We start from the raw sequence: 27,282 nt of genomic DNA, 5'->3' as shown, positions 1-27,282 counted from the left end.
ACTGCTTGTAGCTTCCTTCCCTCCCTTTGTCTGACTTTTCCAAATCCTTTATCTAAACTCTAAACAGTTTAGAAGACTGTAGAGTCGTTTCTGTGGCAAAAAAAGAGGCACCCGTTGCATGCCAATCTCTTGTAGGTAGCTATAATAAAAACGCTACACCACCGAGAACTACTGTCACTGTTAGCATGTCTAGAGGTGAACCTACAGAGCAGCAGAGCAAACAAAAGGCAGATGCTCTGTTTGGCCCAGCTCTTCTCATGAACAGCACTACTCTATGCTTTTGGAGAAGGAGAAAACCGGAGTCTGCAGCCACTGATGAGTTAAAGGAGAGCAGTTCTCTTCATATCAGACACCATTAGCTGTTACAAAAGAAAAAAGCCCAAGCATCCCTAACCTACAGGCAAAATAGGATTCTGAAGAACAGCTCCTTTCTGATGGCTCTTTTGCTCCTCGCTGTTGTCCTGCTGGCAGCCGGTAGCAATGAGCTCGCTGGATAGGAGAAGTGGCCCTTGGAGGAGCATCCAGGGCACATGTCAACATACACAAGTTCTAGAATTCTGCTTATACGTCCTGAGCTGTTCACTTGCTCTGCACACAAGCTCACAGGGTGTGCTGAGAGTAGGGAAAGTGCAAGTGTCTGTGGCTGGAAACCTGACAGAAAACAGGTAGGGAGGGAATCAGCAGCAGGTGCAGTTGGAGACCACCTCAGCAGCGTCTCCTCTGCAATGGGGGAGGGGGCCTGTTCTTGATGGTTTTGCATTTGGGAATATGTCTCTCAGCTGCTTGGGGAGCAAATCGGCGTCTGCAGTAGGGGCAGGCAACATACTCTGCGTTTTCGATGGGAGGCAAGGGGGGCAGGTCAGACAACTTCCCTCCTGTGGAGAGGTGCTGCTGCACCTGCTGGGCCTGGTGCAGGGTTTGGATGAAAGCCTCATGCTTCTGTCTCCAGTTGTTCCTTCTGGGTGGTTTATTCTGCAGAACAAAAAGGCAATCAGAGCAGCTGAAACCACTGCCAGCCTCTATTCTCAGTCTTACGCTCAGGGTCCAACTCAGGTCACCTGTCTCTGGGCATTCACTGCTGATGTAAAACCCTCCCTGAAAAGCTGGGTCCCATGAAAGGAATCAAAAAGACCTGCACCAAGGGGGATTTGAAGGAAATACTGGTGGATTCATCAATACTTAGAAAGAGCTTGAGAATAACCAGAAAAGCAAGCAGTAGGGCTGAGGAACTGGAAAGGGTTGCTGTAGCTGCTCTGCAAGAACAGAGCTGCATGTTTCCACTGTGCTCATTTTAATAGCCTATGTTATTACCTGGATTTTCAGTCAGTTCCCTGCAGCCCCTAATGCCACAGAGTTTTACTGCAGCAGACCCTGTCTGCATCCTGAGCACGTGACTACAGCAAGGAGTGAGCTTTCTCCAGGAGTACACCCTTGACACATTACAAAGACAAGTCAGTTAGGACCCCTGCCCTCCCATCTATTAGATTTTGAATAGATCTATTTATCCATTTGGCAAGAACCTTTCAGAGGCTATAGCTGGATTGTTTCCCTTAGACCCATGTACAGAGGAAGGCGCTCGCATCTCAGTCAGAATTAGATGTCAAGGTGGAAGGAATGTGAGCAGTAGACGTGAATCAAGGGAGGCAAAAGGACTACACATTACCTGAGGCCTCTCTGAGCTCTTCCACTGCTGATACTGTTCCAGTTCTGTGCCCCTAGCTCTGGCCTTCCTGGAGTCAAACACTTTCCTCTTGGAGCCTTGGCTCTTGCTGCAGATACTCATGTGCTTCTCGAGCCTGGTGCAGAGAAACTTACGTCCACAGAAGCTGCACTCTCCAAGCCCCCCCTGCCCCACAGCACTGTCAGCCTGCATGTACTGCACCTCTGTGAATGGGTGGTCACCAGAATCTCGGTCTGAGAGGGCAGAGGGAGAAGGGCTATGTTTTGGAGCCAGCACTGAACAAGAGGCTAAACACTCCATGGATATGTAGTCTCGAACTTTGCTGTTGCTGGCCACCAGACACTCCTTCTTGAGTTTCCCCATAGCCAGCTCTTGGGGGTGGAGGCTGGTGCCAGGCTTGTGGATAGTGACCTCTGCAGACTGCGCTCCCCCGAACATCCCATCACCTGGCCTGACTGCAACTCTGGGAGATTTCTCTTCAGGGTGTCTTGCAGCCTTTTGCTCAGGGGTCCTCTCCACTTCTCTGTCTCTTCTGTCCTCTGCCTCAACAAGCTCCTTCTCTCTTTGAATCCTCCTAAGCTCCTCCTTTGTTCTCCTCAGCTTCTCTCTGAGGAGGGTCTCTTTCTTTCGAATTTCCTCTTCCAGGGTCTGTCCCTCTGCCTCTAACTTTAGGATGTAAGCCAGCTCTCTCCTGTGTAGATATGAGGCTGACAGTTTAGGCTCTGCTGTCCAAGGAGACAGCCCTGTGGCTAGCTGAGACCTCCCTGCTGGAGGCTTCCCTTTGCTCATTGAGCTAGGCCTACTATTTGGAGCTTCCTCCATGTGTGGGGAACTTCCAAGCTGTGCTGTGTTGACCACTGGAACACTCACACCATTCTGGTGGAAAATTGGTTTCAGGGGATATGCACGGTCCACTCCTTCTTTCCGTCTGGCTACTGATTTAGCTGGTAGAGTCTTGGTCTGGCTGGTGAGATGCTTGCTCTGCAGTCCAGCTGAATAGATGCCTCCATGCCCGGAGCTGTATTGACTCTTTTCTGCAGAAAGAGAATACGAATAGCTTCGGCTCTTTCGGACGTACAGGTCCTTCAAGCTTTCCTCTTCATAATGTATGAGTTCATGCTGAAGGTTGTTCTTCTGGTGTTTCAGCTGGGAACTGGGAACGAGCTTAGTAGCTGCCATCACAGAATTCAGCGGTGGAAACAAAGCCATTCAGTGCCTGAGAAAGAGGCTGATGTTAGAAGCAAAGTCATCACAGACTATCTTATCCAAAACTGGACAATTTTTCTCTGAACAGTCTACACCCGGAGGCTACAATGAGGCTATAATAAATATTAGCAAAGGTTTTGTAACTTCACTGGATTCTGTAAATCTTTACACTCCTTTCATCTAGGGAGCTCCCATGCCACCTGTTTCAGACCGAATCGTTTACGCAGCCAGAAATAAGGCATGTTTTTATTTTGCTTGCTGTCTGAGCCCTGTCTTATCATGGTAGCACCAGAAATATGCTGTACCGATAGAGAAATTGTTATACTCCCCCATGGTGTTTCGCACAATGTGTCCCTTCAGTTTTGGCACTGTAGATCCACCAGTGCGGCACACAGCTCTGACACGCAGGCGTCCGGTAAAGCTCAGTACAGTCTTCCCGTGGCTCGTTCTACCATATCCCCCGAAGTGTGCCAGGTACCCACGCCGCGAGCCGGCGGCACGGGGCGAGCGGGGGTTACCTGCGGGGCTGCGGCCGGCGCTGCGCCCAGCCTCCTCGGCAAGCTGCGTCGCCACCCGTTTACGCTTATCGGCCCGACATCGCCCGAGAGACACGGCTCCTCCTCCTGCCCTCCCGCCTGGCCTCTGGGCAGCGCGGAGCTCTGCCCGCCGCCCCGCGCCTGCCGCCCCCGGGCGCTGTGTTGACGGCTGTTGCCTGGAGACAGGCACGCGGATGCCAGTTCCTGCGCCGCTCTGGCCGGAAACCGTCTTCTCTATGATTCCTCCACCACGCTGCCGTTCTGCTCCGCTCCGTGGAGGACCGCGCCTCTATGGCGGGCGGGTTGCTATGCATTATTCATGAGGCGGTGACGGCGGGGCCAGCCCATCCCCGGCCTCTCGCGGCTGTGGCTCCTCATTGGCCACAGGGGCGGGCCAGGCCGTGCCCCCAGCGCGGGCCGCGCCGCGCAGGCGCAGTCAGGTGTGCGGCGGCGGCGGCAGGAAGAGCCGGCTGGCGTCGCCATGGCGGAGGCCGAGGGCCTGCTCTCCGTGGACTATGAGGTGTCCGGCAGGGTGCAGGGCGTTTTCTTCCGCAAGTACACCCAGGTGCGTGGCGTGGCGTGGTCCCGCGGCGCAGTCCTGCCTGAGGGGCAGCTGCCTGCCTGCCTGCCTGCCTGCCAGGGCGTGCGGTGCTCCCTGCCAGTGCTGCCGGGGCGGCGGCGGCTCCTGTGGGCGCCCCGGTGGGGCTGAGCCACGGCCCGCCGGGATGAGGGCCGCGGCCTGGGCTCCGGCCGCCTCTGAGTGGGGGCTGTCGTCTCCCAGTGCAGCTGGCAGCCTGTGCTGCGTTATGTAAGCACGACTGAAAAGCGCGTTTCAGAACCAGCTTTTCATGTGAAAGAATATAACGAGCAGTCGAGTGAATCCTCTGCTCTTTCCTGTGCCTGAGCCACGGGAATTTCCTTAGAGGTCTGTGTCATACTTGTAAAATTGACTCCTGTATGTGAATGTCATTCTGTAGCTCTTTTGCAGTTCAGATTAATCTCATTTTGCTCTGCATTGTCTTCTCAGACGGAGGCTAAGAGACTAGGACTCGTTGGTTGGGTCCAAAATACTAGCCACGGCACCGTGCAAGGACAAATTCAGGGTCCAGCTGCCAGGGTACGGGAGATGCAGGAATGGCTCAGGAAGATAGGAAGTCCCCAGTCCCGCATCAGCCAAGCAGAGTTCAACAATGAGAAGAAGATCGTGGCGCTGGAGCACCAGGACTTCAAGATTTTAAAATAACTTTGCCCAGGAAGGAGCAAAATCTGGCGTGACCTGCCCTCACAGATCATTTCCCTTCTTCCCCATTCGTTCAGTCAGCCAATATTCAGCTCTACAGAAGTTTATTTTGTTACATTTCTAATTTATTTGTTTGTTGTAGTGTTAGTCTAACTCAGCCTTTCACAGAAGTTTGACAGGTAGAGGAAGAGCTGTGCTGCCTTTATAAAGACGCTGTTTAGGGACACAGCCTCTTTATTTGTGGATGTCTGTGCGTAGTGTGCTGTGGGTAGTTGTATGTGAGTAAAACTGGGAATTTTTATGATGTTGCACTCACGTGAAGGAAACTGTGGAATCAATGCCGATATGAAAAACTGCTAAAAACATTATTTCAGTGCTCTAAATGCCAGTTTGAAGCAATCTATTTTTTTTTCCAGAACTTTTACTTTTTCTTTAGAATAAAATTTCTTGAAGCTTGCTTCTTGTGTGGAACGGGCGTGTCGTGTGGGGCTTGAGTGGATCGCGAGCCTTCCAGCGTGACCCCGTTGCCAATGTCTGTCCCTGCGGGACCGCGTGGTGCCGGGAGCAGCCCCGGGCCCCGCCTGGGGGGCGGTGTGTGCTTTCCGCAGCCCGCCCTTCTCGCCGGCCGCCCCGGCGGGGGCCGGGGCCCACAGCTCCCGGCGGGGGCCGGGGCCCACAGCTCCCGGCGGGGGCCGGGGCCCACAGCTCCCGGCGGGGGCCGGGGCCCACAGCTCCCGGCGGCCCCGCCCAACGGCGCGCGGGGCCGCGCAGGCGCCCTGCGCTCCGCGCCCCCGCGCCGCTGCCTCCCGCAGGAGCTGGCGGCCTGGCGCCGCGGCCGTTCGGGGCCGGGCCGCCCCGCCCCGGGCCGGGGGTGCTGAGGGGTGAGAGCGGGGCCGGGGCACCGGGACGGGCGGCGCCGCCGCCCCGCGCGCCGGAGGAGCGGGGCCGCGTCCCGGCGGGCACCTGCCGCCGGACGCCGCTTCTCTCGGGAGCGGGCCGAGGCGCAGGCGGTGGGGGCAGAGCGTGCCAGGCCTCGGCTCCTGCGCGCCGCGGGGTCACTGTGGGGTAGCGAGCCAGGGCGCGGGTCTCCGCTGCCCTCCTCTGTCCCTTGGGGCCAGGGAGCCCCTGGGAACCTGTCCCGGGGGGCACCGGATCCTCTGAGAGTGTGAGCGGCACTTGCGAAGCCGCACGGGGAGCTCGGCCTGAGGGGTGCAAGGGAGAATTGTGTGCACACCGAATACCACCAAGAAACTAGTGGGCATCAAGGACTGGAAAAAGCGGTTTCTCTTTCACTTAAAGAGCTTACTCGGTATCCCACACCCATTCCCAAGCCCACTTTATTCCTTTCTTAGATAAATTGCAGAAGATGCCCTTTGGCCAGAATAAGGCATCGTGAACTTATGTGAGGACACAGGTAAAGACAAGAGGAAAGCAGCTCTCTGCCCCGTTCTTGGTGATACTTACTCTGTATTTTTGATACAAATGGAAACTCAAGCCTTTTGCTTGCATGTCCTTTGAGTTTTGCCTCGTGGTTGGAGTGGCTTGGGTTTGTTAAGTTTGATAGCCATATATGTTGTTAGTAAGGAGCCTAGGCTCAGATCTTGGCTATTTACCCTGAAGGCACAAACGTTGTGTACTTAAAGCCTGAGCTGGAAAGTGATCACAGACAAAGCCTCTGAATACCAGAAAAACTGACAGAAGTACGTTTATGAGGGTAAATGGAATAAATAATTTTTTTTCAGGCCTTTAATATTTATTTCTTTTTATTTTCTTTTTTTTTCCTCCACCCAGGGAATTGCTTCAAGGACCATGGATGAGTGAGCTCCTTGCAGTTTCTTAAGTTTCTTATCTATCTGGTTTTGACATGATCAAATGTTTGGTGGAAGATGTGCGAGCCAGGCTACGTTCTGGAGTGACTATCAACTCACTGGGGCAGTGTGTTGAGGAGCTTGTCCTCAATAGCATCGATGCCAAAGCAACATGTGTAGCGATCAGGGTGGATTTGGAAGCTTTTAAGGTCCAGGTGGTGGACAATGGCTCTGGGATGGGGAGAGAGGACTTAAATGCAATGGGAAAGCGGTACTTCACCAGCAAGTGCAGCTCAGTGGGAGACTTGGAGAACCTGAAGTTCTATGGCTTCAGAGGGGAGGCTGTGGCAAGCATAGCCAACATGGCCAGCGTAGTGGAAGTTTCATCTAAGACCAGCAGGACAGCAAAAACATTTGTGAAACTGTTTCACAATGGGCAAGCACTGGAAGTCTGTGAAGGTGAATTGAGCAGACCAAGTGGCGGAACTACAGTCACCGTGTGCAATCTGTTCCATCAGTTACCAGTGAGGAGAAAGTGTATGGATCCTGTGTTGGAATTTGAGAGAGTGAGACAGAAAGTAGAGGCTGTTTCGCTGATGCATCCCTCTGTTTCATTTTCTCTAAGGAATGATGTTTCTTGTTCTATGGTGCTTCAGCTCCCTAAGACAAGAGATGTATACTCTCGATTTTGTCAAATTTATGGGCTGGGCAGATCCCAGAAGTTACGAGAAATAAATCATAAGTCTGGGGGATTTGAGGTAAGTGGTTATATTGGTACTGAAGGACATTACAACAAGAATATGCAGTTCTTATATGTGAATAGAAGGCTTGTTTTAAAAACAAGACTACATAAGCTAATTGATTTTTTATTAAGAAAAGAAAGTGTCATTTGCAAGGCAAAAAGTGGCCCTATGAGCAGACAGGCTAGTTCAAGTCCTGGTCGCCATCGTTGTGGCCCAGAGTTGTATGGGATCTTTATTCTCAATGTGACCTGTGCATACAGTGACTATGATGTGTCTCTGGAACCTGCAAAGACTCTGATTGAGTTCCAGAACTGGGATGTTCTTCTAACTTGCATAGAGGAAGGAGTGAAAATATTTTTGAAACGAGAACATTTATTTATTGAACCATGTAGTGAAGACATCAGAGAATTTAATGAAGATAATGACTTTTGTTTCTATAAAGCTCCAGTTCCAAAGCCCTCACTCTCTGATGAGAAGAGCATCCAAGACAGTTTTAAGAAAGCATGTGATGAAATTGTGGATTCCTATGAAATGTGTAACGTGCAATCAAAAGATGTCAAGAGGAAATCTGTTACTGGAAAAAAGTCTACAAGTCTTACAGACTCAAAAAAAAATCCACAGGAAGGTGAAATTGCCCCAAGTCAGAAGACTACTGAACCATCTGATCCATGTAGAAACAATAAAGCGGAGATTCCACTGCCCAGCAAAGATGACACAGCTTCTGATGTCACTATATCAAATATCTCAGAGCAGGAGCCAAAAGACACTAAAAATTCGCAAAAAGCATCTGATACTCATCTGAAACCTTCCCAAAATCTTTGTTCCTCTTTCAGTGGAGGGAACAGATCAGAAATAAGAAAAATAAATGGTTACAGTGACCTGCAGCATTGTACAGAGAATTACACAAAAGGTGTGGGCAGCCAGCAAGGCAAAGTAGTGCAGAAAAGCAATACAGTCCGTATCTTAAATAATGATGTTATTCAGTCACCATCTGAGAGAGAAGACCATACCGAAACAGCAACGGGACCTGAAACTGTCTTGTTGAGTGCATTGATGAGAGCATGTAATGCAAGAAGAGGAGACAGGGAAACAGATGAAGTGATAGATGATGCTGGAGGAGGAGCTGATAGTTCAGTACCGTTAAAATTGTGCTCTACAGGCCTCATAACATGTGTTAGGCAAAGTGAGCACCCATGTGAATGTGAACAAACGGAAACAAATCTTGCATTATACATGCAGGGTAGACCTGGTCCTGTCAGTGACAAGGATATTTTTGGCCACAAAGTGAATTTTCCAATTCAGTCTTCATATGTTAAGGATATTTCCAGTAATAGAGATAAAGAATATATACGTCCTTACACCAGGGAAGTATGTGTGACTGATGGTAATGAGCGCTTAGAGAACAGAACTTTGTCAAATCAGGTGAGCGAGGGCATAGCTATGCCTATTGCCACCGGTAAAAGACATGATGAGACATCGAATGTTACGGAATTGACGCTGACAACTTCTTCGGTTATTCCTCACAATAAAGTTATAAAAAGCACTAGAAGACAAATAGCTCTGCCAAGATCTCAGCCCTCTAAGAAGCTGAGCTTGTCCACACAGCTGGGTTCGTTAGAAAAGTTCAGGAGATATTATGGGAGAGTCAAGTGTACGCTACCAACGCCATTGTCAGAACAGAGTGAATTTGGTCTCCCAGGTTTTAATTCACAAGCTAATTGTGACTTTTCAAAGGATGAGAATGACACCCATGATAACTTGAGTGCTTGTGAAACTCCAGCTGTGGAAGATACAGATTCTAGTAATAGCCAGATTTTTGGTGGAGAAATTTCACAGGACAAACAAGCCCTTAGTCAGAGTCCTTTGACATTGTCTGATTACTCTCAGGTTAGTAAAAAAAATACAACTTGTAGAAGATCTCTGGCATCTTTATCATCGAAACTGTTCAGAATGAAAAGTGACCAGAAAGAAGTAGAACAACTTGGTGAACAATTACAAACAGATACAAGTAGAAAAGATGACTACCCTCTTGATTTTGAATCTTCAAGTAATGATTTTTCATATAATGCTTGTCAAACATATACATCCTCAGTGGAGAAAATGGGGGAATGTAATTACAGCATTTCTAAGGGGGACACGTGCTGGCAATCAGACGATACAAGAGCAGAATCCATGAAAAATACTGTCAGCCCATCATCACTCACCAGCATAGAAGGGGAGTACACAGTCTCTTCAAGCAGCGTTTTATCATTACCTGCTAAAAAGGATTGTGCTAACTTCATCTGTAAAGACAGAAGTGCATTAGATGAATCCTCAGAACAAAATTTGAAAAATACTGAGTTCCCCCATATGACCTTCCTAAGTAACGTGGAATTCTCTGCAGACAACACAAACACAGGAAATCCCAGGAATGATTTGTGTTGTTCTGACTGGCTGCAAGATTTTGATGTTTCGTCGGGTAAAACAATATACATCAATAAAACAACTGGACTGAGCACCTATAGCACTCCTCCTGCTGGAGGATTTCAAGCTGCCTGCATTCAAGATATAACAACAATGGCTGTGAATGTTGTTTCAGAGAATGGTAAGAGGGTGGTGGTTGTTGTTATAAAAATGGGATGAGGAAAACCATTTGTATTCTGTTATGTGCATAAAATATCTTGCTGGCAGCACCTGACAGTTTACACTGAGATAGCCACTGCCTGACATGTAGTAGCTGTATGGAAACCAGGGAAGTGTTGGGAACTATGGAGACAGCAAAACATTAGCATTCAAGATATTAAAACATAATTTTTAATAAAACAGTAAAAAGAAATGTCAGCAACTTGTCAACGGGTAGCTGCCTAGTTTTCACTGGGCATCATGACATTTACTGTAATCACAGTTATATATAATTATTGTCATATATAAAGTGAGAAACATACTTAAAAATAAGCATACCAGAAAAATGTTGTGATTTTTACTATTTTGCCCTAAACAGTTATGTTTCAAAGAGTATGTTGTTACTGAGAACCCCATATTAAAATGATCTTTTTTCAACAAAATTTAAAACTTGGAAATTAAGTTATACATTATACATTTAAGTTTAAGTAAAACTACATTAGAGTAGTGTCAGTAACCCCACGGTATTGACGTAGAATTTCATAGCCACGGGATTTAAGAACAGCATCTCATACACGTATTTAGGGAAATTATACTGGTTGGTAACAGGTGGAAGGAGGTAAGAATAATCCATATCCTCTTTTCCATGACAGCAGTGGCCAGCTGCTATCTTTTCTAGTCACAAGCCATGTGCTCAACAGAAATGCTAGATCTGGTAGGCTAGACTCAGGCATCTTTGTACTAATTAAACTGATTTCCATGGGAAAATTTATCAAGCTTCATTTCACCATGAGATGCCTTTTTGAATAATCTAATGCTATGCGTTTGTAGTAGGTTATCATCCAACTCGGTCTTCATTGTTGTGCCAGCTATATTTGCATTTCTTGTTACTTTTATTACATTATTGACTGATATGTCTTTACACTAGTATATTTTATTGATCTAATTGAGGCAAGTGAAAATGAATACTCAAGTATGGTAATTGTATGTGGTTTGCATGTATGAAGTAGATACATTATTATCCTCAGCACCTTTTCTGATGTCACTTGTCAGAAAAATCATATTAATAACATCTCTGTCAGCTCTGAATTCTCACTGGCCTTTGGGCAAGTAAATCCTAGCTTTATGAACAATGTATATCCTGAACAAGGATTTTCCCTGCTACAAGAAGCAGGGAGATGACTCTTTGTTTATTACATGTATAAAATACTGGACTTCTGTTCAGGTAGATGATAGATGCTTCTGTGAACTTGAGAGATAATATCTTTCCATGATATATTAATACCTTAGCTATAAAAGTGAGTTCATCAGGGGTCAGTACTGGGACCAGTGCTGTTTAACATCTTTTTTGGCCATGTGGACAGTGGGATCGAGTGCACCCTCAGCAAGTGTACTGATGACACTGAGCTGTGTGGTTCAGTCAATACACTGGAGGGAAGGGATGTGCCATCCAGAGGGACCTGGACAGGCTGGGGAGGTGGGCCCAGGCAAACCTCATGAAGTTCAACATGGCCAAGTGCATACCTGCACACAGGTCAGGACAATCCCAAGCACAAATACGGGCTGGGCAATGAGTGGATTGAGAGCAGCCCTGAGGAGAAGGACTTGCAGGTGTTGGGTTGATGAGAAGCTCAACACAAACTGGCAGTGTGTGCTTGCAGCCCAGAAAGCCAACCGTATCCTGGGCTGCATCGAGAGAAGTGTGACCAGCAGGTCAAGGGAGGTGATTCTCCCCCTCTACTCCATTCTCATGAGACCCCACCTGGAGTGCTGTGTTCAGCTCTGGGGCCCCCAGCGTAAGAATGACATGGACCTGCTTGAGCAAGTCCAGAGGAGGCCACAAAGATGATCAGAGGTCTGGAGCATCGCTCCTATGAAGACAGGCTGAGAGAGTTGGGATTTTTCAACCTGGAGAAGGCAAGGCTCCAGGGAGACCTTATAGTGGCCTTCTAGTACCTAAAGGGGGCCTACAGGAAAGATGGGGAGGGTCTCTTTATCAGGGAGTGTAGTGACAGGACAAGGGATAATGGTTTTAAACTGAGAGAGGGTAGATTTAGATTAGATACCAGGAGGAAATTCTTCACTGTGAGGGTGATGAGACAGTGGCACAGGTTGCCCAGAGAAGCTGTGGCTGCCCCCTCCCTGGCAGTGTTCAAGGCCAGGCTGGACGGGGCTTTGAGCAACCTGGGCTAGTGGGAGGTGTCCCTGCCCATGGCAGGGGGTTGGACTAGATGGTCTTTAAGGTCCCTTCCAACCCAAACCATTCTGTGATTCTGTGATTGATTGAAAAGTTCTGTCAAAGTCTGAATTAGGCATCATTCTTCAGTGTGCCAGTTTCCCGGGAACCACATTAGGCCACCTTGTCCTCTGTTCTGGGTTTTGTGAAAATGGGATGCTGAGTTACTCTTCCATGCTGGGCTGCCAGTTTGGATTCTTGAAAGGATTCTCGGTCTCTAGGGTAGGTAGGACCATCACTGATCCTTACTGGAATGGAGCCAACAGTCAGGAGTCTACGGACTGGCCTAGAATCTCATAGAGCCTGTTCACACTGAGCTTATCAGCATGCAGCTGGTTTTCTTTGGCGTTATCACCCTGCCACTTTTCCTGAATGCACACCCTTAATTTCTCAGTAGAAAGGAACTTTATTAATTCATTATTATTTCACAAAGAATAGAAGTCTGAATTGTACCAAAGGAAGGGTGAAATGTTTACCACTGTGCTGGAAATCTGAGCCACTTTTCTTAATAATCTTGATAACAGTGCAGGTTTGTAATATCATTAAATCATTTCTGGGTGGGTAGGAACATGTTGTTAGGCTAACTCTGATATCTCTCGTGGTCTCACTTACTTGTAGTTTTCAGTTTTACAAGTTCCTGATAACTGTATTAAGTATTGATAGGAGTGGTGATAGACTGACAGCTTTGCCACTCCTTAATAGAGAGAATTCAAGAGTGTTTTGATATCTGTCAGACTACCATATGCCTCTTCTTTTTCTTTGGGGATAACACTTCTGATAGCACTAACTCTGGAAATAATTCTTACATGTTTAAAGCAGCAGCCAGTTTTTAAGGACAGTCCAGCAGAAGCCATGGTAATATTTTAAGATACATTTCCTGATGCAGGTGTGTCTGATAATTCCCAGCTTTTAACATATGTGCTCAGTGTTGGATGGGTACTCTAATTTATACAGAGCTAAGCACATGCTCATTTATGATAATATAATAATTGTATAGCTTTTTGTAATTTTGCATACTGTTGAATCTGCAGCAGTAAATTTATATTGTGTTTAGGGATTCAGTTCAGGTGCCATCCCTTTAGAAGTGAGCTTCTGCTACCCTTCCTTCCTAGACCTCGAAACAAGAAGACTCTAGCAAGCCAGGATCTGGGAGGTAGGGCCAGCTTTCCAGGACACAGTGTTCTGTGGTAAAAACAAATCAAAGAATTCTCCCAGATGTCCCAACAGGAACCCAGAATTACTCAAGGTCTGTTAACAATGGGACCGTGTGAGTCATCTCAAATCTAGAACTGGAAAAAAAAATCTCTTAGGGTTGAAGGCAGGTTAGGGGATACTTATTTACAGGATGAAATACCCAGTTCTTTGTTGAATTATGTCAGTAGTTTAAAGAATAATTACCTACTCCCTTCTTTGTACTCATTCCAACCTTGGAATGTGAAAAATAGCTTCAATCCTCACAATTTTTTTTGCGGTGGAAAGGATGAAATAATCTTTTTGGTATGTGGCTTTGTCCAGAGGGAGCGGGTAGCTAAACAGGTCTTTCTTTCCCTTCCCCCCTCCTCCCCCATTTCCAGGGCCTGTTGAGTTGTGCTGCAGCATGGTTAGGAATCGGAAAGCTGCAGTGTCCTTCCTCATTAAAGCAGACATTAAAGTCCAGTCTCATGTTCCATTACTTACTTATTTGTACATTCTCCCCTTTTTATGAAGGAAAAAAAATTAAATACTTGTGTGAGGTAGAGGTATGCACCTCCTATTGATGGATGGTAGTAGTCCCTGTATTATCAGTGTGTTCTTTCCTAGATAATGAAGGGGAGTCTCTCCAGTCCTTACTTTCGGAATGGGATAATCCTGTTTTTGTTCCCTGCCCAGAGGTAAGTGTTATCTCACATCTCACGCTAAAATAGCCTTCTATTTTAGCCTTCTATTTTGTTCTGACATGGGGACCAAAATTGCAAATATTGTAATCATTGCATATGAGTTATTCAGCTATATATTAGATTATAGACCTGGCAGTTACATGTTTTTATAGACTTTTATATGTAAGTCATTGTTGTGGATTTATTCAAAGTCAGAGAAGCAGGCATCAGGTTAATCTTTTCTCTCGTCATTTCAAAACCAAAAAATTTATTGTGAGCTGTCTTTCCCTCTGCAGAGATAGTAATCTTAAAATTAAAAGTTAAAGGATGGCAGAATTGTAATATAGTGTCTGTCCTGTTTGTGGACTGAGTGAAAATAACCCAGCTTTCTTCTCTGGGATGCAATGGGTCTTAGAAGCATATTTTACTATAGTTGTTTTTATAGCCTGGGAGGATTATAGCATGTGAGAGGAAAACAATGTTGGTGCTTTTAGAAAAACTTCCTTTGTTGTCATGAGGTAGTATTATCTTTAATCATCATGTTGTGTGTGTGTAAACATATCTGTGTAACCATTTCCACCTGCAAACAATAGGGACGGAGTAGCAAACCACCTGCTGGTGAGTTTCAGAAAAGGAACAGTTCTGTTCAGTTGTTGCTGTGACGTGTACTCTGACTCATTTAATCTTTTGTAATGCAGTAATCCATTGAGATCTCATGTAGGCTGATAATTCAGGTTTTCTGATGGCTACTTGAAATCAGCTGAATACGTTGAAGTTAGCAGGTAATATCCAGATGGGAAAGTGTATGGGGATGGGAACAGGGATTGCTGGATGGTATCTTTAGCTAGTGCTATTCTTATGTAGAAAGCTTGATTTGTCAAAATAGACTCACTTCCAGTTTTTCTTAAAGCTGGTTTGTTGGAGGTATTTTGTGCATGTTTGGGATTATTGCCCTATCCTTTATAGCCTGCTTGATCTGTAATTCTGTTTTTACAGATTGCTGTTGATGTGACCAGCAGTCAGGCTGACAGTCTGGCTGTGAAAATTCACAATATCTTGTATCCTTATCGTTTCACCAAAGACATGGTTCATTCAATGCAGGTACAATACGATCTATTACTAGTTTTCACCCCCAAATTCCCACTCAGCAGGTGGGATTTGCTGATGTATCTGCCTGGTGCGAAAGAGCTATCCAGGGAAATAGCTCATCTCCCTAATTTTCACAAGCACAAACAGAATTCTTGGTTGTTGTGTGATAACAGCAGATGTGTATGTCATGCCAGATCTTAGTATCATCTCATGGTTAATCAGCTATCTGCAAGTGACTCTCAAATTCCTTGATTGTATGGTTAAATCAAGAGGCGGCCCTATTACTGCTGCTTAGAAACACTCTTAACTAAATGATATTTCAATGGGCAGTTTTTTATATTTATTGTAGACATATACTTAGTTGGTATTCCTCTGAAATCTGTGTCCTCTATCTTCCATTTTTATTGACCTTAGAAATGTAATTCTTCAGCAGTGATTTCAAAAGCAAATCCCAGATTTCATGGAAAGACTTGAAATTTCACTTTAAGATTTATGTCTTCCCTGAAGTGATTCTTAAAAGTGGCATCATAGCATCAAGTTTTACTTTTTTTAGTGCTTCTTTATCAAATGTTTTGAATGTTAGCTTAAAAGCTAAGGTAAATGTTGAGCTTCAGCTTGCGTTCTTTGATGGTTTGCCTGGATAGAAATGCCAAGTGGATTCTCTCCTTCTCTTGCATCCCAATGATAAAGGACTTACAGGCCCAGTTAGCATTATTCTCATGCAGTCAGGTTGCTGACTTTGAGATTGCAGGTTCTGACTGTATGGGGCATGTAATGTTGCTCTCCAGGGTGGAGAAGGATCCAAATGATTCTCTTATTTATGTTGTGTGTGCAAGAATAGCAGGAGTAAATAAAGTTATTACAGCAAACATTCTGTTTCAAAAAGACAGGAGAGGTACCATTTTTCAGTTCGTTCATGATAAGAACTGTTCTTTAAAACTTACTGAGTGGTTCTGTGCTTAACTTTACCTGCATAATGTTTTCCTTTGTATGTTTTTAAGAAGGTAAAGAGAGAAGAAATTACCACTTCCTATCTCTGAAGAAGCTAAATACTGCCTTCAGTACCCTATAGAAATTTTGAGAATCTCTGTAGAAAAGATCAAAAGCACAAAATATTGAATCATGTCACAGGAAGAGAATAAAAGAATTATTAATGTCTTGCATCCCTGCAAAGAAATAGAATCATCTATTAATTTTTACCTAGGAGGTGAACAATGCACATGCTGTGGGACAGAGAATTCAGAGTGAGCTTTATTTACGTCACCTGGGGAGAAATTCCACCCTAACACCACAACTGCTAATTTAAATCTAGCAATAAGATACTGAAAGCATTGTACATCCCTGCTCAGTATTTCCTGTAGCTCTGGTTGTTTTGTGATGCTTGAGGGGAGGGTGAAATCAAGTCATAGAGGCAAATTCTACATCAGAAAATGAGGAAAAAAATGCTTCCTGGCTCCTACAGATGATCAGCACAAATCCTTAAACACAGGGCATGTTAAAAAAGGTTGTTTATATTCTCTTTTGGTGATATCAGCAAATCAAATACTCAGAGTTGCTGTGCACAGCTTTAATTCCCAACTCAAGGAGACTTCTACACAACTATTTAGTCTGTTCTGTAAATTTCCAGCTCCACCTTAGAACAATTAGAACTCATGCCCTTATGACTGTTTGAAAAAATTGATCTATCATTATTTTCTTGGGTATTTTGAAACTTTCTCTTAGTTCCAGACTAAACTCTTTCATGACTAATTTATGGTCATTTGACCTTCTGTCAGTATTGTCTTTTAGCTTAAATAATTGTTGCCTTTTCCATATTTAGCCCCCACTGTATTTATAAAGAATAATTATATACCTTCCCAGTCTCAGTTATGCTAGGCCAAATTCTTTAAACCTTTGGGATTAGAAAAGATGCGGTTTCCACCCCCCTGTCATCCTACTGGCTATTTGCTGCACTTGATCCATTTTGATTGTTGTCTTCTTTTGTTTGCCTTTATTTTTAAAATAATTCTACCACAGGGTGATGATTTTTCTGAGTATTTTACAGGTTCTTCAGCAAGTGGACAATAAATTTATCGCCTGTTTAATCAACACTAGGAATGAAGTGGATAAAAAGGCAGGTAAGAGTAGTTACTAACATGAAGTTGAATTGGCTGTCAAGTGCAGTTAGACTGCAGAGGGAACACTGTCCTGTTTGTATTCTCTTTGTGCTTTGGGATGATATTGTGAGTAGAGGAAAATGTTAGTCTTCAATTGAAATTTCCTGGATCTTCTTTATCTTTATTTTGGACATTGTTGAATGTTCCTACTGCCTTCAGATTAGTGTTATAAAAATAGATTGTACTCAAATTACTAACGTCTTTCAGACTGTTCACAGTGTCTGGACATACTCATTGTTGAAGCTTTCTGAAGCTGTACAAAAAAGGCATTCAAAACCAGTGGGTTTTGTAACATTTTTAAAGACTCTATTAAACAGAACAGTTTGTGGGTGACCTCAGCTCTCATTCTGAAGTTAGATGAGGATGTCAATAGAGAAGAGTTAACTCAATCTAATTACTTTAATTTAAATGCAAATTTGGATCACTAAATTTCTGTTCCGTAGTGACTTCATGTTCTGCCAACACAGCCGCCTCCTCACTTTATTTATGTAAAACTGTCTGATAGTTATCTTCTAAATGTGGCCTCAAGGGAGTGGTCATTCTTTCCAACCTGTGCAGTTGTCTGGTACAAAGTTGCCTGTTTCTCATCTGTTCTGGTTCATTTTTAGATGGAAACCTCTTGATTTTGGTGGACCAACACGCAGCTCATGAACGGATCCGCTTGGAGCAGCTTATTGCAGGTGATGATTCAGATGGTCTTAGGAAAAAAGATAATCAGAAAAATACAAATGAGCTGTCTGGGATGTATGGAATAGTAGGATATTCATTTGTCATCTTTATCCTGATTCTTAGGAGAGCACAGACATTCAGTATCTGTAGCAGTCATAGTATTGGCAGCTGAAAATTGTCGCAGTGTTTCCAAAAATAGAAGATACACTCCTTACCCACAGAACTATGAAACTAAAATAGTCCTGACATAATAAAAGAGCAGGAAGAGTGATAGGAAAAACAATGAAGAGGAAGTAAAGCAACATCAATAAGATTATGTGGTTATGCTGTGAAGAATAAGGCATGGGATGCAGAATAAAGAGCGTAGTTCATTGGGTTCTTTTTTGGCTGAATACTGTGCTTAAAGCCTAAAATTTCCACAATCTAAAACTGTTTGCAAAGGGATAATGGTCTTCTCTGTAAGTCCATTAGCCATTGGTTTCAGTGTTAAAAAGCACAATAGCCATCCATCAAGTACTTAAAAATCATTGACCTTCTCTTTCATCAATAAATACTGCACAGTTCCTGCAGAGGGTTCCAGGAACTTGCTCCTTTTGGTCAGGTACTGAAAAAAGTTAAAGACTGAAGGGAGAAATGCTTAATGAATTGTATTTTGATGCCATTTATGTCAGACTTCTTTGTGGAAAAATTGCTCTCTGTGAGTGGGACTAAATATATCAGTAGTTTTTTTAGCTATTTAGGGTGACTCTTTTGGAACTGGTGGGAAAATACAAAGTGGCATTAACCAACCCTTCCCCAGAGACTGGGTGTCTGGTTTGTGACATTCCCAGTCCTCCACAAGTTTCAGGAGAAGGCATTCTGTGGTCACTTTTTAATCCAAACAGAAGATTACATGCCAAACCATAAGGTCATTAAGGGTAATGCCTGCATAAATATTCTAAGAGTGGATACTTCTGAACGATTCATTCACAGATTCCTATGAGAAGGAAGCTGCAGCATGTGGCAAGAAGAAATTACTGTCCTCCTCCATCTCTCCCCCTTTGGAGATTGAAGTTACAGAAGAACAAAGAAGATTTCTACGGTTAGTAATGGCCAATAGCTCTAAACTTTTGGGGATGGCTCTGTTGACCAGAAACATGTCTATTTATTGCTAGGTTACCATGAAGCTGGGGAAGGAAGCTGTTGATTTTCTTTTCTGATCTGTGACCAATCGGCTGTATCTGTGCTGAGGAACATAGGTGTGCTTCTCAGGTGCATCGTTACATCTCAAGACAAAGCCCTGTGGTGTGCCACCTCTGCTTCTGCAGTGTGCTCTGGTTTCTCTGGGAAAGCAAGCCTTCATGTGTGGGCCAGGAGAGTGCCAGAGCAGGCTCCAACAGATCCTGCTGTCTGGGGCTCAGGACTTGGGAGTGCACATGGGAGTGCAGTGCCCATAGTGTCGATCTAGTCACTGATTTAACAGGCACTGCTTGAGAAGGATGGGGTATGGGAAGTTGGTGTTGTGAATCCTTCAAAAATGCATTCCTTAATCCTAGGTGCCTGCCAAGAGTAACTAATGAACGCTGTTTCCCAAATGTTTCAGAATGGTGGCCTAGCTACTATTGGGGTATTTAACTTTTGTACTGCAAGAGTTTAGATACAGATGTGTTGTTGAACTATTGCAGACCTATTGGACACTAATCAAAAATTTTTCCCCCAAATCCCTGTCTGCCCTGTCGTATGCATTTGTGTGGTTTTTTTCCCTGCATTGTTCTTCATTTTCAGGTGAAGTTCTACCTTAACATTCACAGGACTACCTCATTATTCTTAAACTGTTCTTTTTTCTGATGCCTGTGACAAACTCAACAGCTTTTAAATCACTCCTTGTTAAGATTGTTGCCTATTATAGGGATATACTTGTTTGGTGTAAAGCCCTTTTTGGGTGTATTCCAATCATAACAGTATCACTGCTGTATCCGTTTGGTAACTCTTTTGTGTGACAATGGCCAATACCAGAAATTCCAAAGGAAAGTGTAAAGCACTGTTATGTTCCACCTGCCTTAGGGTAAAATGTGAGAATATAACCATTGCTGTTCATAGTTCAGTAATATTTGGATGCCTTTGTTGTTCCCACCTCTTAATGATGTTCTTAGTAACATCACAATATTTGTAATGCCTCTTGTTCGACTTTGAATTATTTTTGCACTCATCTTTGATGAATGTCTTCCATTTCTGATATTTCTACTTTTGAGACCAGATGGCCAAAATTGAATACAGTATACCAAGTGAGGGTATCCTGTTGATCTGTACAGTAGCTTTGCAGTTGTGCCCATATTTTCTGCCTATTATATCCACACCTGATATGTTATGTGCTTTTTTGGCTACTGCTGCTTGCATGAACTGCTTGTTTATTGAATGGTCATAAGACTGAAACACAGAGTTGTGGGTGGTTTGGGTTATTTTAATTTATTTTTGCTATTTATATAGAAGGCAACAAAATGTACAAATAAGTCAGGTTATTCCTGACAATGTGCATTTATTTGTCTTCAGGAGCAGTAAATTCAGTTTTTCTGTCCATTTTTCATTACACCTTTTTCATTCATCCTACTGATCTCATACATCATTCTTCTACTTGTTTTAGGTTCTGCTTGAGTTCAAGCAGTTCATTTAGTCTCAGCTAAATAATTTTGTGTTTTCTACATATTTGCCTGCTTGTCCATGCCCCTTCTTTTCCACATCATTAATCAACAGTTATGAAGATACAGATCAGGTCTCATGTCATATTGAACACTGACCAACTGTTGCCAGCATACTTTTTTTCCATACTCTCTAAATCATGACAAATGTTACTTGTCTATACATGACAACTTTTTGCATTTGCCCTTCTAGCTACTTTTAAGAGATGGCATCGAAGGCTTTTTGAAAGACCAAATAAATTCTGTGAATTATTTTTCTTCAACAGCTATATCACAAACAGACTAAAAAAATCAGTAAGGTAAATTAAATCAGAGAGGCATGGTTTTCTTTTAAGGACACTGGTTAAATTATCCAGCACAGTGGGATGCCAGTTGTGATTTTCAGTTATCACTTAAGATGATTGTAAAAGCTTACTGGTGCTGGCATATGCTGGTGCTGCCTTACTGGTGCTTTTACTGTGTTGATCTTTATCAGTATTTATGGTCAGTTCATCTCTTTACAATCATTCTGTGAGACTATCCTTATTTAAAAATTATTATTTAAAAGTACTATGTAAAAATGTAAATTCTGTTGTTGCTGGCAGAGTATGACTGTGGTAAAGTTTGATGTAATGAAATAAATTAACTTCCCTAAAAGACCTTTCCATTCAGCTGTGCTTGCTATTTAATAGTTCAGTTGGACCTCTGGTTCACCTGCAGCTTTGATTCTGTTATTTGTCTACTAAGCATTGTAGTAATGCATTGTTCTGTTGACTCTCTTGAACTTCCGTCTTTTTTTACCCCCTTAAAAAAAAAAAAGGCCTCAGCGACCTCAATAGCTGCTTGGATTCTGTCAGTTCACCACAGTGGGCTTTTTCTTTCTCTGCTTTTGATGAAGGCTATACATGTCTTCTTTTTTTTGGTTGAATTTCAGAGGTCATCTTCATATGGAGACTAATAATTATATTCTTGTGATTGATTTTAGTAAATTTAGATTAGCTTCTTTTTTGTTCAAAGAATATTTTCTAAAATTGACCTTCACTGCCTTTGTTTTAAATGAATTTTCCCTGAGTTAATAAAATAAACTATCATTACATTTTTGATTTTGAAGACAAGTTCTCATCTGACTGTGAAGTACCATTTTTGTGTGTATTTTTCCATCCACAGGGTGACATATGTCAGATTAACTAGAGGTTGTTCTTTCCTGGTTTCCCTTTGCTTAAGGGACTTTAAAGTTTATTAAACCAACGTTCATTTCTTACAATATTTTTTCCATTGTAAGTATTTGCTATTATGTGTCAATTGAAATCACAGTTTTTTAGGTTAGACTAATAAGGTGTCTTTATGCTTCATAATTTCAATATTTGGAGTGTGTGTTGAACAAAATGCCTCATGCATCTTTAGAAAAGGTAGATCTATAAATCCACATAATACAGGAACTCGTAGATCTTATAGTTGAGGAACATTAAATATGCACAGTTGATTGGAGTGAACAAATATGGCTGAATGTAGGCTGAAAGGGCAAAATTACTTGGAATGTCATGCTGCATGGATTTTGAGATTGGAAACTGTTGCAGGAAGAAACGTATTATGGGGACTACAGAAATATTTACATATGCTCTGGAGACATAGCTACTGTGGTTGATGTCTTATTTCTAGTATTTTTTTCCTCAGATGCTGCTACAAAAATTTGGAGGACTTGGGTCTTGAATTATCATTTCCTGAGACCAGCAGCTCCTTGATTCTAGTGAGGAAAGTGCCACTGTGTTTTATAGAAAGAGAAGCCAATGAATTACGACGGAAAAGACAACCTGTCACTAAAAGCATTGTGGAGGTCAGCTGTGAATATGTGTGAAATTGTGATACTGGGTCTTGTTTGGTGTTAATGGCCCAGGGCATTAGAGTATTTCTGTTATGAGGGAGACAGTGAAGTCCCTTGGCAAATGTGGATGCCATCACTTTTAGTAGCTAAATAGTCCCACAACTGAAATCCCTGAACTATAACAGAAATGATAGGAAACTGTTTCAGACTTGGACTAGCAGAGAAGTTAAGAAAAATAGTCTATAGTACAGATGTTTCAACAGTTTATTGCTCATGAATGCTTGAATGAACAGTAAAATTGTTAATAATTCTGATACAGAAATAGTTGTTAGGATTTAAAGTTGTTTTCATGAAATCTCTACGTGGACAGTGCAGCTTTCTAAAAGCTGCTGTTGCAGATGTTCTACAGTTTGAGGAAGAAATTGTTGAACTGATTACTTGCAGTTTCCATTGTAAATAGTTTTCCACAATCATAACTGCTTCAAGGACTCCTTAAAAATTGATTCTGGAGTACCATATTCAGCCACTAGGCTGAGTCATTGTGAATCAATCCGGTCTTGCTCTACATCTCTTTTAATATGAAAAGAAGAAATAGAGAAGATAATTTATGGGATAAAATTTTCTTTTCCAACCTTGCTATAATCAGGAATAACTCAAACTGCACTCTCCTGGTGTGATATTGGAGCCAAGAGCACTAAAAGTGGCAGAGGAGGAGATCAGGTCTGTGCCTCGTGAGCACTCATTCTTAGCTGACACTCAAGATCTCATGAGCATTTTGGCAGATGTACTCTGCAGTCCTTTTTACTTTAATTAGGACTGATAGCACCTATTCGCGTTTGATTATGAATTCATTACATTTTAGACATTGGAAATTAAATCCACATGGACTATTATCCAAAGAAGAAAGGGCAGCTGTTCAAAGATAACACACATTTATTGCACTCTGAGGTATAAGAGTTCCATTATAGCCATTATACAGATAGGAAACTGATGCAGAGAGAAACCAAGTGATTAGTCTAAAGTCTGATGTTTGTGAGAGGTCAGGACTTGTACCTAGATCTTCCACATTGTGGTCAGTGTACTGGCAACAGCATCGTTTTTCCTGGTTCTGGCAGTTACACAGTAAATCACAGACAGATGTGGACAAAGCAGGGTTGGGCAATGAAAGGGAGAAATATCAACTGATGATACTACCTCTTTCTTTCCAGGAGCTTATTCAAGAACAAGTTGAGGTGAGTTGCTGTCTGCTTCTAAAGTTGACTAGAATAATGCAAAGCTTACTGCATGAGTAAGTGTGTTAAACCTCAAATGAGAGAGGTGGACTAGATAATCCACTAGATTTTCCTCATTTTTAGTTTCCTTTGTGTTACAGTTCTTCCTTTTTCTCATATTAAATGGAAAGTAAGATGATGTTCACTTACTACTTTTAGCTAGTGCAGACCACAGGAGGAAGAGCACGAGGGACACTGCCTCTGACGTTTCTGAAGGTGTTAGCTTCCCAGGCCTGTCATGGTAGGGAAACTGTGCTTTTCTTTTTTTTTTTTTTTTTTTTTTTTTTTTAACCTTTCTGTCTATACAACATCCTCCCTGGGGCAGTGGTTTCAGAATGTGTTTGCAGGAATTCCAGGATTACAAACTGTGTTTCATAGGGATGAGATAATGTTCTTCGTGGAGACCACTGTAAGGGTCAAGCAAAACTGCTCTGATTTATTCATGTATGGGCCTAACATACTTTCCAACCCTCACAAGAAACACAGGTAAAATACAATTCTGAGATGCACTCATCCATGTGAGCTCTAAACCATTCAAATAACAGCTCTGTGAAAGAACAAGAGGAGGTACTGGAATCTGCTTGAAAGCAAGCAGGAAAGAAGACTTAGACAGTCTTCCCAAAAAGCATTTGTTATTTCATATAAGTATCAAAAGTGATAGTTTAAGTGTGCCTGTGACCTTTCAAGTATCTTTGGAAGGAGTGCAGTAAGAATTTACATCTTCTAAGGGACTATGGCTTTCCACCACCTGGAAATGAGCAGACTTTACAGGTGTAGACTACAGCAGCTCTACCCTCTTGTGGCAGTTCCTCTGCCATGTACAGTATTGGCAAGATTACGCTGCAAAGGTAAATGTGAACCAAAAGCATCTATTTTCAGAGTGTCACTGCATTCTACAAATGGCAGATAATATACAAATTTTTTTTATATCTAAAAAAGTCCTATGGCTGAAAGGCAGATTGCACATGGTCTTGTGCATCTGTGAAGGCTAAAGATTGCAAACACCTCTGAAGTGACTCCCTAATGTTCTGCTTGGATTTCCTCTGGATGCCATGAAGTGCTCACTTGTGAGAAAGGACTTAGTGGCAGGGCTAGCATGTGGTCTTGGAACTGATGCCTGTCAGTGGTAGGCACATAGAACTCATAAAGCCTATGGAACTAATACTAGCTGTCGTCTTGGTTTAACACTTCTTGATTTGTGAACGTTGCATCTTCAGCTGTAACATACACACACACAATAAAAGAAAAAAAAAAGTCCATTTGCCTCTTGCAATATCATCTGAAAAGCCAAAAACTAACAATCTTACCATTCACCAGACTTGGGAGAGGTGAAAGTTTAGGCCATGGAAAGCTGATCCTTAGGTAGCAGCTTGGTTAACTGAGCTAAGCCCTAAATCTGCCATACTGGAGCCTTTGGGCTACCTTTGCAGCCTCCCAGCTAATCTTTGGGAGCTGCCTTGTTTTCTGTGAAAACTACAGCTGTGGAGGGAAGTCTGCTGAGTGGTTTGAATTCTCTTTGGCAGCATGTGCAAGAGCTGCTTTGTTGTTTTTATTTTTTTTTTTTTTAAGGAGCTATTAAGTTTAATGAGCACTTGACTTTGGAGGAAAGCTGCAGACTTATTGAAGCTTTGTCATCTTGTCAGCTGCCCTTCCAGTGTGCTCATGGAAGACCTTCCATGATGCCTCTTGCAGACATAGACCATCTACAGCAGGAAAAGCAGGTACTGTGTGGGACACAGACATGCCTCTGGTAATTCACTCTGGAGTGTCAGAGGCATTTCATGTACGTGTGTGTTAGAATTAGAATGGGCCAGTTTGAAACCATCACCACTGGCTGTATCTTACTTGAATTTTTACATAGTGGTTACCAATAAAATAAAACTTCAGAACATTAAGCCTTTGTCCTGCAAACACTTTATCAAAGATCTTGCCATATGTCATTTGAATGGTCACATTGACTTGAATGGTATCACTAGTCCTTAAAGTTGAGCATATAATATTAAGTGTTTATAGTTTTTAAGTGTGAAACTTGGAAAACATGTAAATTCTGATATTCTGCTAGGGGCAACGATGCTAATTAAACAAACGCCTCCTTCCCCAAAGTTTAAGATGCTAGAAAATGGGGGGGGGGGGGGGGGGGGGAAGCAAAGAAACAGCAACATTTAAATTAAAAAAAAAAAATCATTACTCCTTCTCTTTTGCTATTACTGTGCTATACTAAGTTATGAAATTGGATTCTGTTGAAAGTCAGGTGGGACTTTGAATTAGATATCAAAAAAACCTGGGAATGACTGTATTAGGGCAGAGTATGGAGGCATTGAAGCTCATTTACTTAGCTATGATGTAGCGCTTCTTAATTTTTCTCTCTTCAGCCTAAACCTAATTTGGCTAGACTGCGGAAGATGGCACGAGCATGGCACCTATTTGGCAAAAAAAGACCCTAATCAAAAAAAGTTAAAACTAAGTTGCAACTTAGACTAGAAGTGCTGGTATGATCCAGGTCCCCCTGTTGTTAAGACAATACCCTGCATGAAGCAGAGTCTCTGAGCCAGTGCAGTCACTGCAGTTCTGCTCCCAGTACTGACCTGAGAAGCAGAGACCGGCCAGGAGAACATGGCAGGAGCCCACCCTCACAGCCTGAAGTGTCTTCAACATCAAGGAATTACATTGCAAGCCTGGGCCTTCTGTCAGTGCTTGACCAGCAGAGGCAAGAAGTTGTAGCCACTCACAGTTACTAAAGTGCTTTTTCTCTGTAAGCACGGCATTAGTCTGCATAATAGATCTATTTATGTTAATGTATTTTGTCATGCTTTGAAAATGAGGAGGTATTTATTAATAAAATTACACTAAACCCTTTCCTTGGGCTCATGGCAGTGGTTGGAATGAGGACTGACCAGCTTCATAGTACATATAGGTAAACTTAGGATCAAACCCCATTCTTTTTATTTAACTAGACAATGGGTGACACACCCGGCTGTATTCTCCAGCTCCCTGCAGTTTGCATTCTTGAGAGATTTCTAAATCCTAGGATAGCCCCATGTTCTCAGGGTACGGAAACTTACCCCCACAGAAATAACTAGAGCCCACAGCATTTTTTATAATAGGTGAACTTTTTTTACATGGTCCAGTTCTATTTTGTGTCTCAGTCTAAGGTAGAGTTTATTTCAGAACAGTAAAAGAAGATGGTGTCATCTTAAACTTAAAACCACATCAGAGATATTGACATCTGCTAAAGCAAAACAGGAGCAGAAACTACTTTCATTGATGCCTTAACTGTGGTGTAGTGTATTGCCATACATTGATAAAAAGGAACCAAGGAAAGGCGATCTGACTGACCTGCAAGAGTCAGATTTTTAACATGTTCCACGCTGCCCCTCACAAAAATCAAGAACTTTCCAAATGAGACAAGACATCTACCCAGGAAGAATAATCAGTCACTCAGCACAGGAAACACACTCAGATTACAATAAGCAAAGCAAGAGCTTGAGTTCTGCCTTCTGACAGAGGTGGACAAGCTAGCTGACGGGACTTCTGAAGGTCTGCCTTTCATCAAAAATGGAATCTCCATTCTAGCACTGTACAAAGAGCTAGTTTGTATTTCAGCAACTCACCAAAAATTGTGAGAAAATTCTACCAAAAAAATTCACTGAAGACAATTACCAATGGATTCCTGTCACATTCATATGTGAAAGCACACCTTAAAGCCTGCTAGAG

General features: G+C 43.0%; 3 protein-coding genes across 3 annotated transcripts; 2 read left to right on the top strand and 1 right to left on the bottom strand.

Annotated features, from left to right (window-relative positions):
• Nucleotides 1-705: 705 nt before the first annotated feature.
• ZC2HC1C (zinc finger C2HC-type containing 1C) lies at nucleotides 706-3,498 on the bottom strand. The gene is made up of 3 exons (XM_074909242.1): nucleotides 3,406-3,498; nucleotides 1,664-2,897; nucleotides 706-972 (listed from the first exon to the last, which is right to left on the bottom strand). Exons 2-3 carry the CDS (start codon nucleotides 2,888-2,890, stop codon nucleotides 706-708), a joined length of 1,494 nt encoding a protein of 497 aa, XP_074765343.1. The 5' UTR covers nucleotides 2,891-2,897; nucleotides 3,406-3,498.
• A 368-nt stretch (nucleotides 3,499-3,866) lies between these two features.
• ACYP1 (acylphosphatase 1) lies at nucleotides 3,867-5,120 on the top strand. Its single transcript, XM_074909225.1, has 2 exons — nucleotides 3,867-3,988; nucleotides 4,451-5,120. The coding sequence occupies exons 1-2, from the start codon at nucleotides 3,905-3,907 to the stop codon at nucleotides 4,664-4,666; spliced, it is 300 nt and encodes a 99-aa protein (XP_074765326.1). The 5' UTR covers nucleotides 3,867-3,904; the 3' UTR covers nucleotides 4,667-5,120.
• Nucleotides 5,121-5,431: 311 nt separating this feature from the next.
• Nucleotides 5,432-26,418, top strand: MLH3 (mutL homolog 3). The gene is made up of 12 exons (XM_074909979.1): nucleotides 5,432-5,544; nucleotides 6,455-9,798; nucleotides 13,852-13,922; nucleotides 14,904-15,008; nucleotides 17,041-17,113; nucleotides 17,761-17,832; nucleotides 18,794-18,902; nucleotides 22,150-22,309; nucleotides 23,506-23,529; nucleotides 23,728-23,809; nucleotides 25,138-25,289; nucleotides 25,941-26,418. The coding sequence occupies exons 2-12, from the start codon at nucleotides 6,528-6,530 to the stop codon at nucleotides 26,010-26,012; spliced, it is 4,191 nt and encodes a 1,396-aa protein (XP_074766080.1). The 5' UTR covers nucleotides 5,432-5,544; nucleotides 6,455-6,527; the 3' UTR covers nucleotides 26,013-26,418.
• Nucleotides 26,419-27,282: the final 864 nt, after the last annotated feature.

Source organism: Athene noctua, chromosome 6 (assembly GCF_965140245.1).
Source record: "Athene noctua chromosome 6, bAthNoc1.hap1.1, whole genome shotgun sequence".
Taxonomy (NCBI): domain Eukaryota; kingdom Metazoa; phylum Chordata; class Aves; order Strigiformes; family Strigidae; genus Athene; species Athene noctua.
Note: the sequence above shows the minus strand (reverse complement) of the source record. Positions and strands in the feature narration are given on the sequence as shown.

Bases quoted from the DNA above. Each gene is read 5' to 3' on its own strand.
- ZC2HC1C (XM_074909242.1), bottom strand. From the start codon at position 2,890: ATGGCTTTGTTTCCACCGCTGAATTCTGTGATGGCAGCTACTAAGCTC. The intron at 973-1,663 runs GTAATGTGTAGT...TTTGTTCTGCAG, and splicing joins AGAGCTCAGAGAGGCCTCAG to AATAAACCACCCAGAAGGAA.
- ACYP1 (XM_074909225.1), top strand. From the start codon at position 3,905: ATGGCGGAGGCCGAGGGCCTGCTCTCCGTGGACTATGAGGTGTCCGGC. The intron at 3,989-4,450 runs GTGCGTGGCGTG...TTGTCTTCTCAG, and splicing joins TCTTCCGCAAGTACACCCAG to ACGGAGGCTAAGAGACTAGG.
- MLH3 (XM_074909979.1), top strand. From the start codon at position 6,528: ATGATCAAATGTTTGGTGGAAGATGTGCGAGCCAGGCTACGTTCTGGA. The intron at 9,799-13,851 runs GTAAGAGGGTGG...GTTCTTTCCTAG, and splicing joins GAATGTTGTTTCAGAGAATG to ATAATGAAGGGGAGTCTCTC. The intron at 13,923-14,903 runs GTAAGTGTTATC...CTGTTTTTACAG, and splicing joins TTTTTGTTCCCTGCCCAGAG to ATTGCTGTTGATGTGACCAG.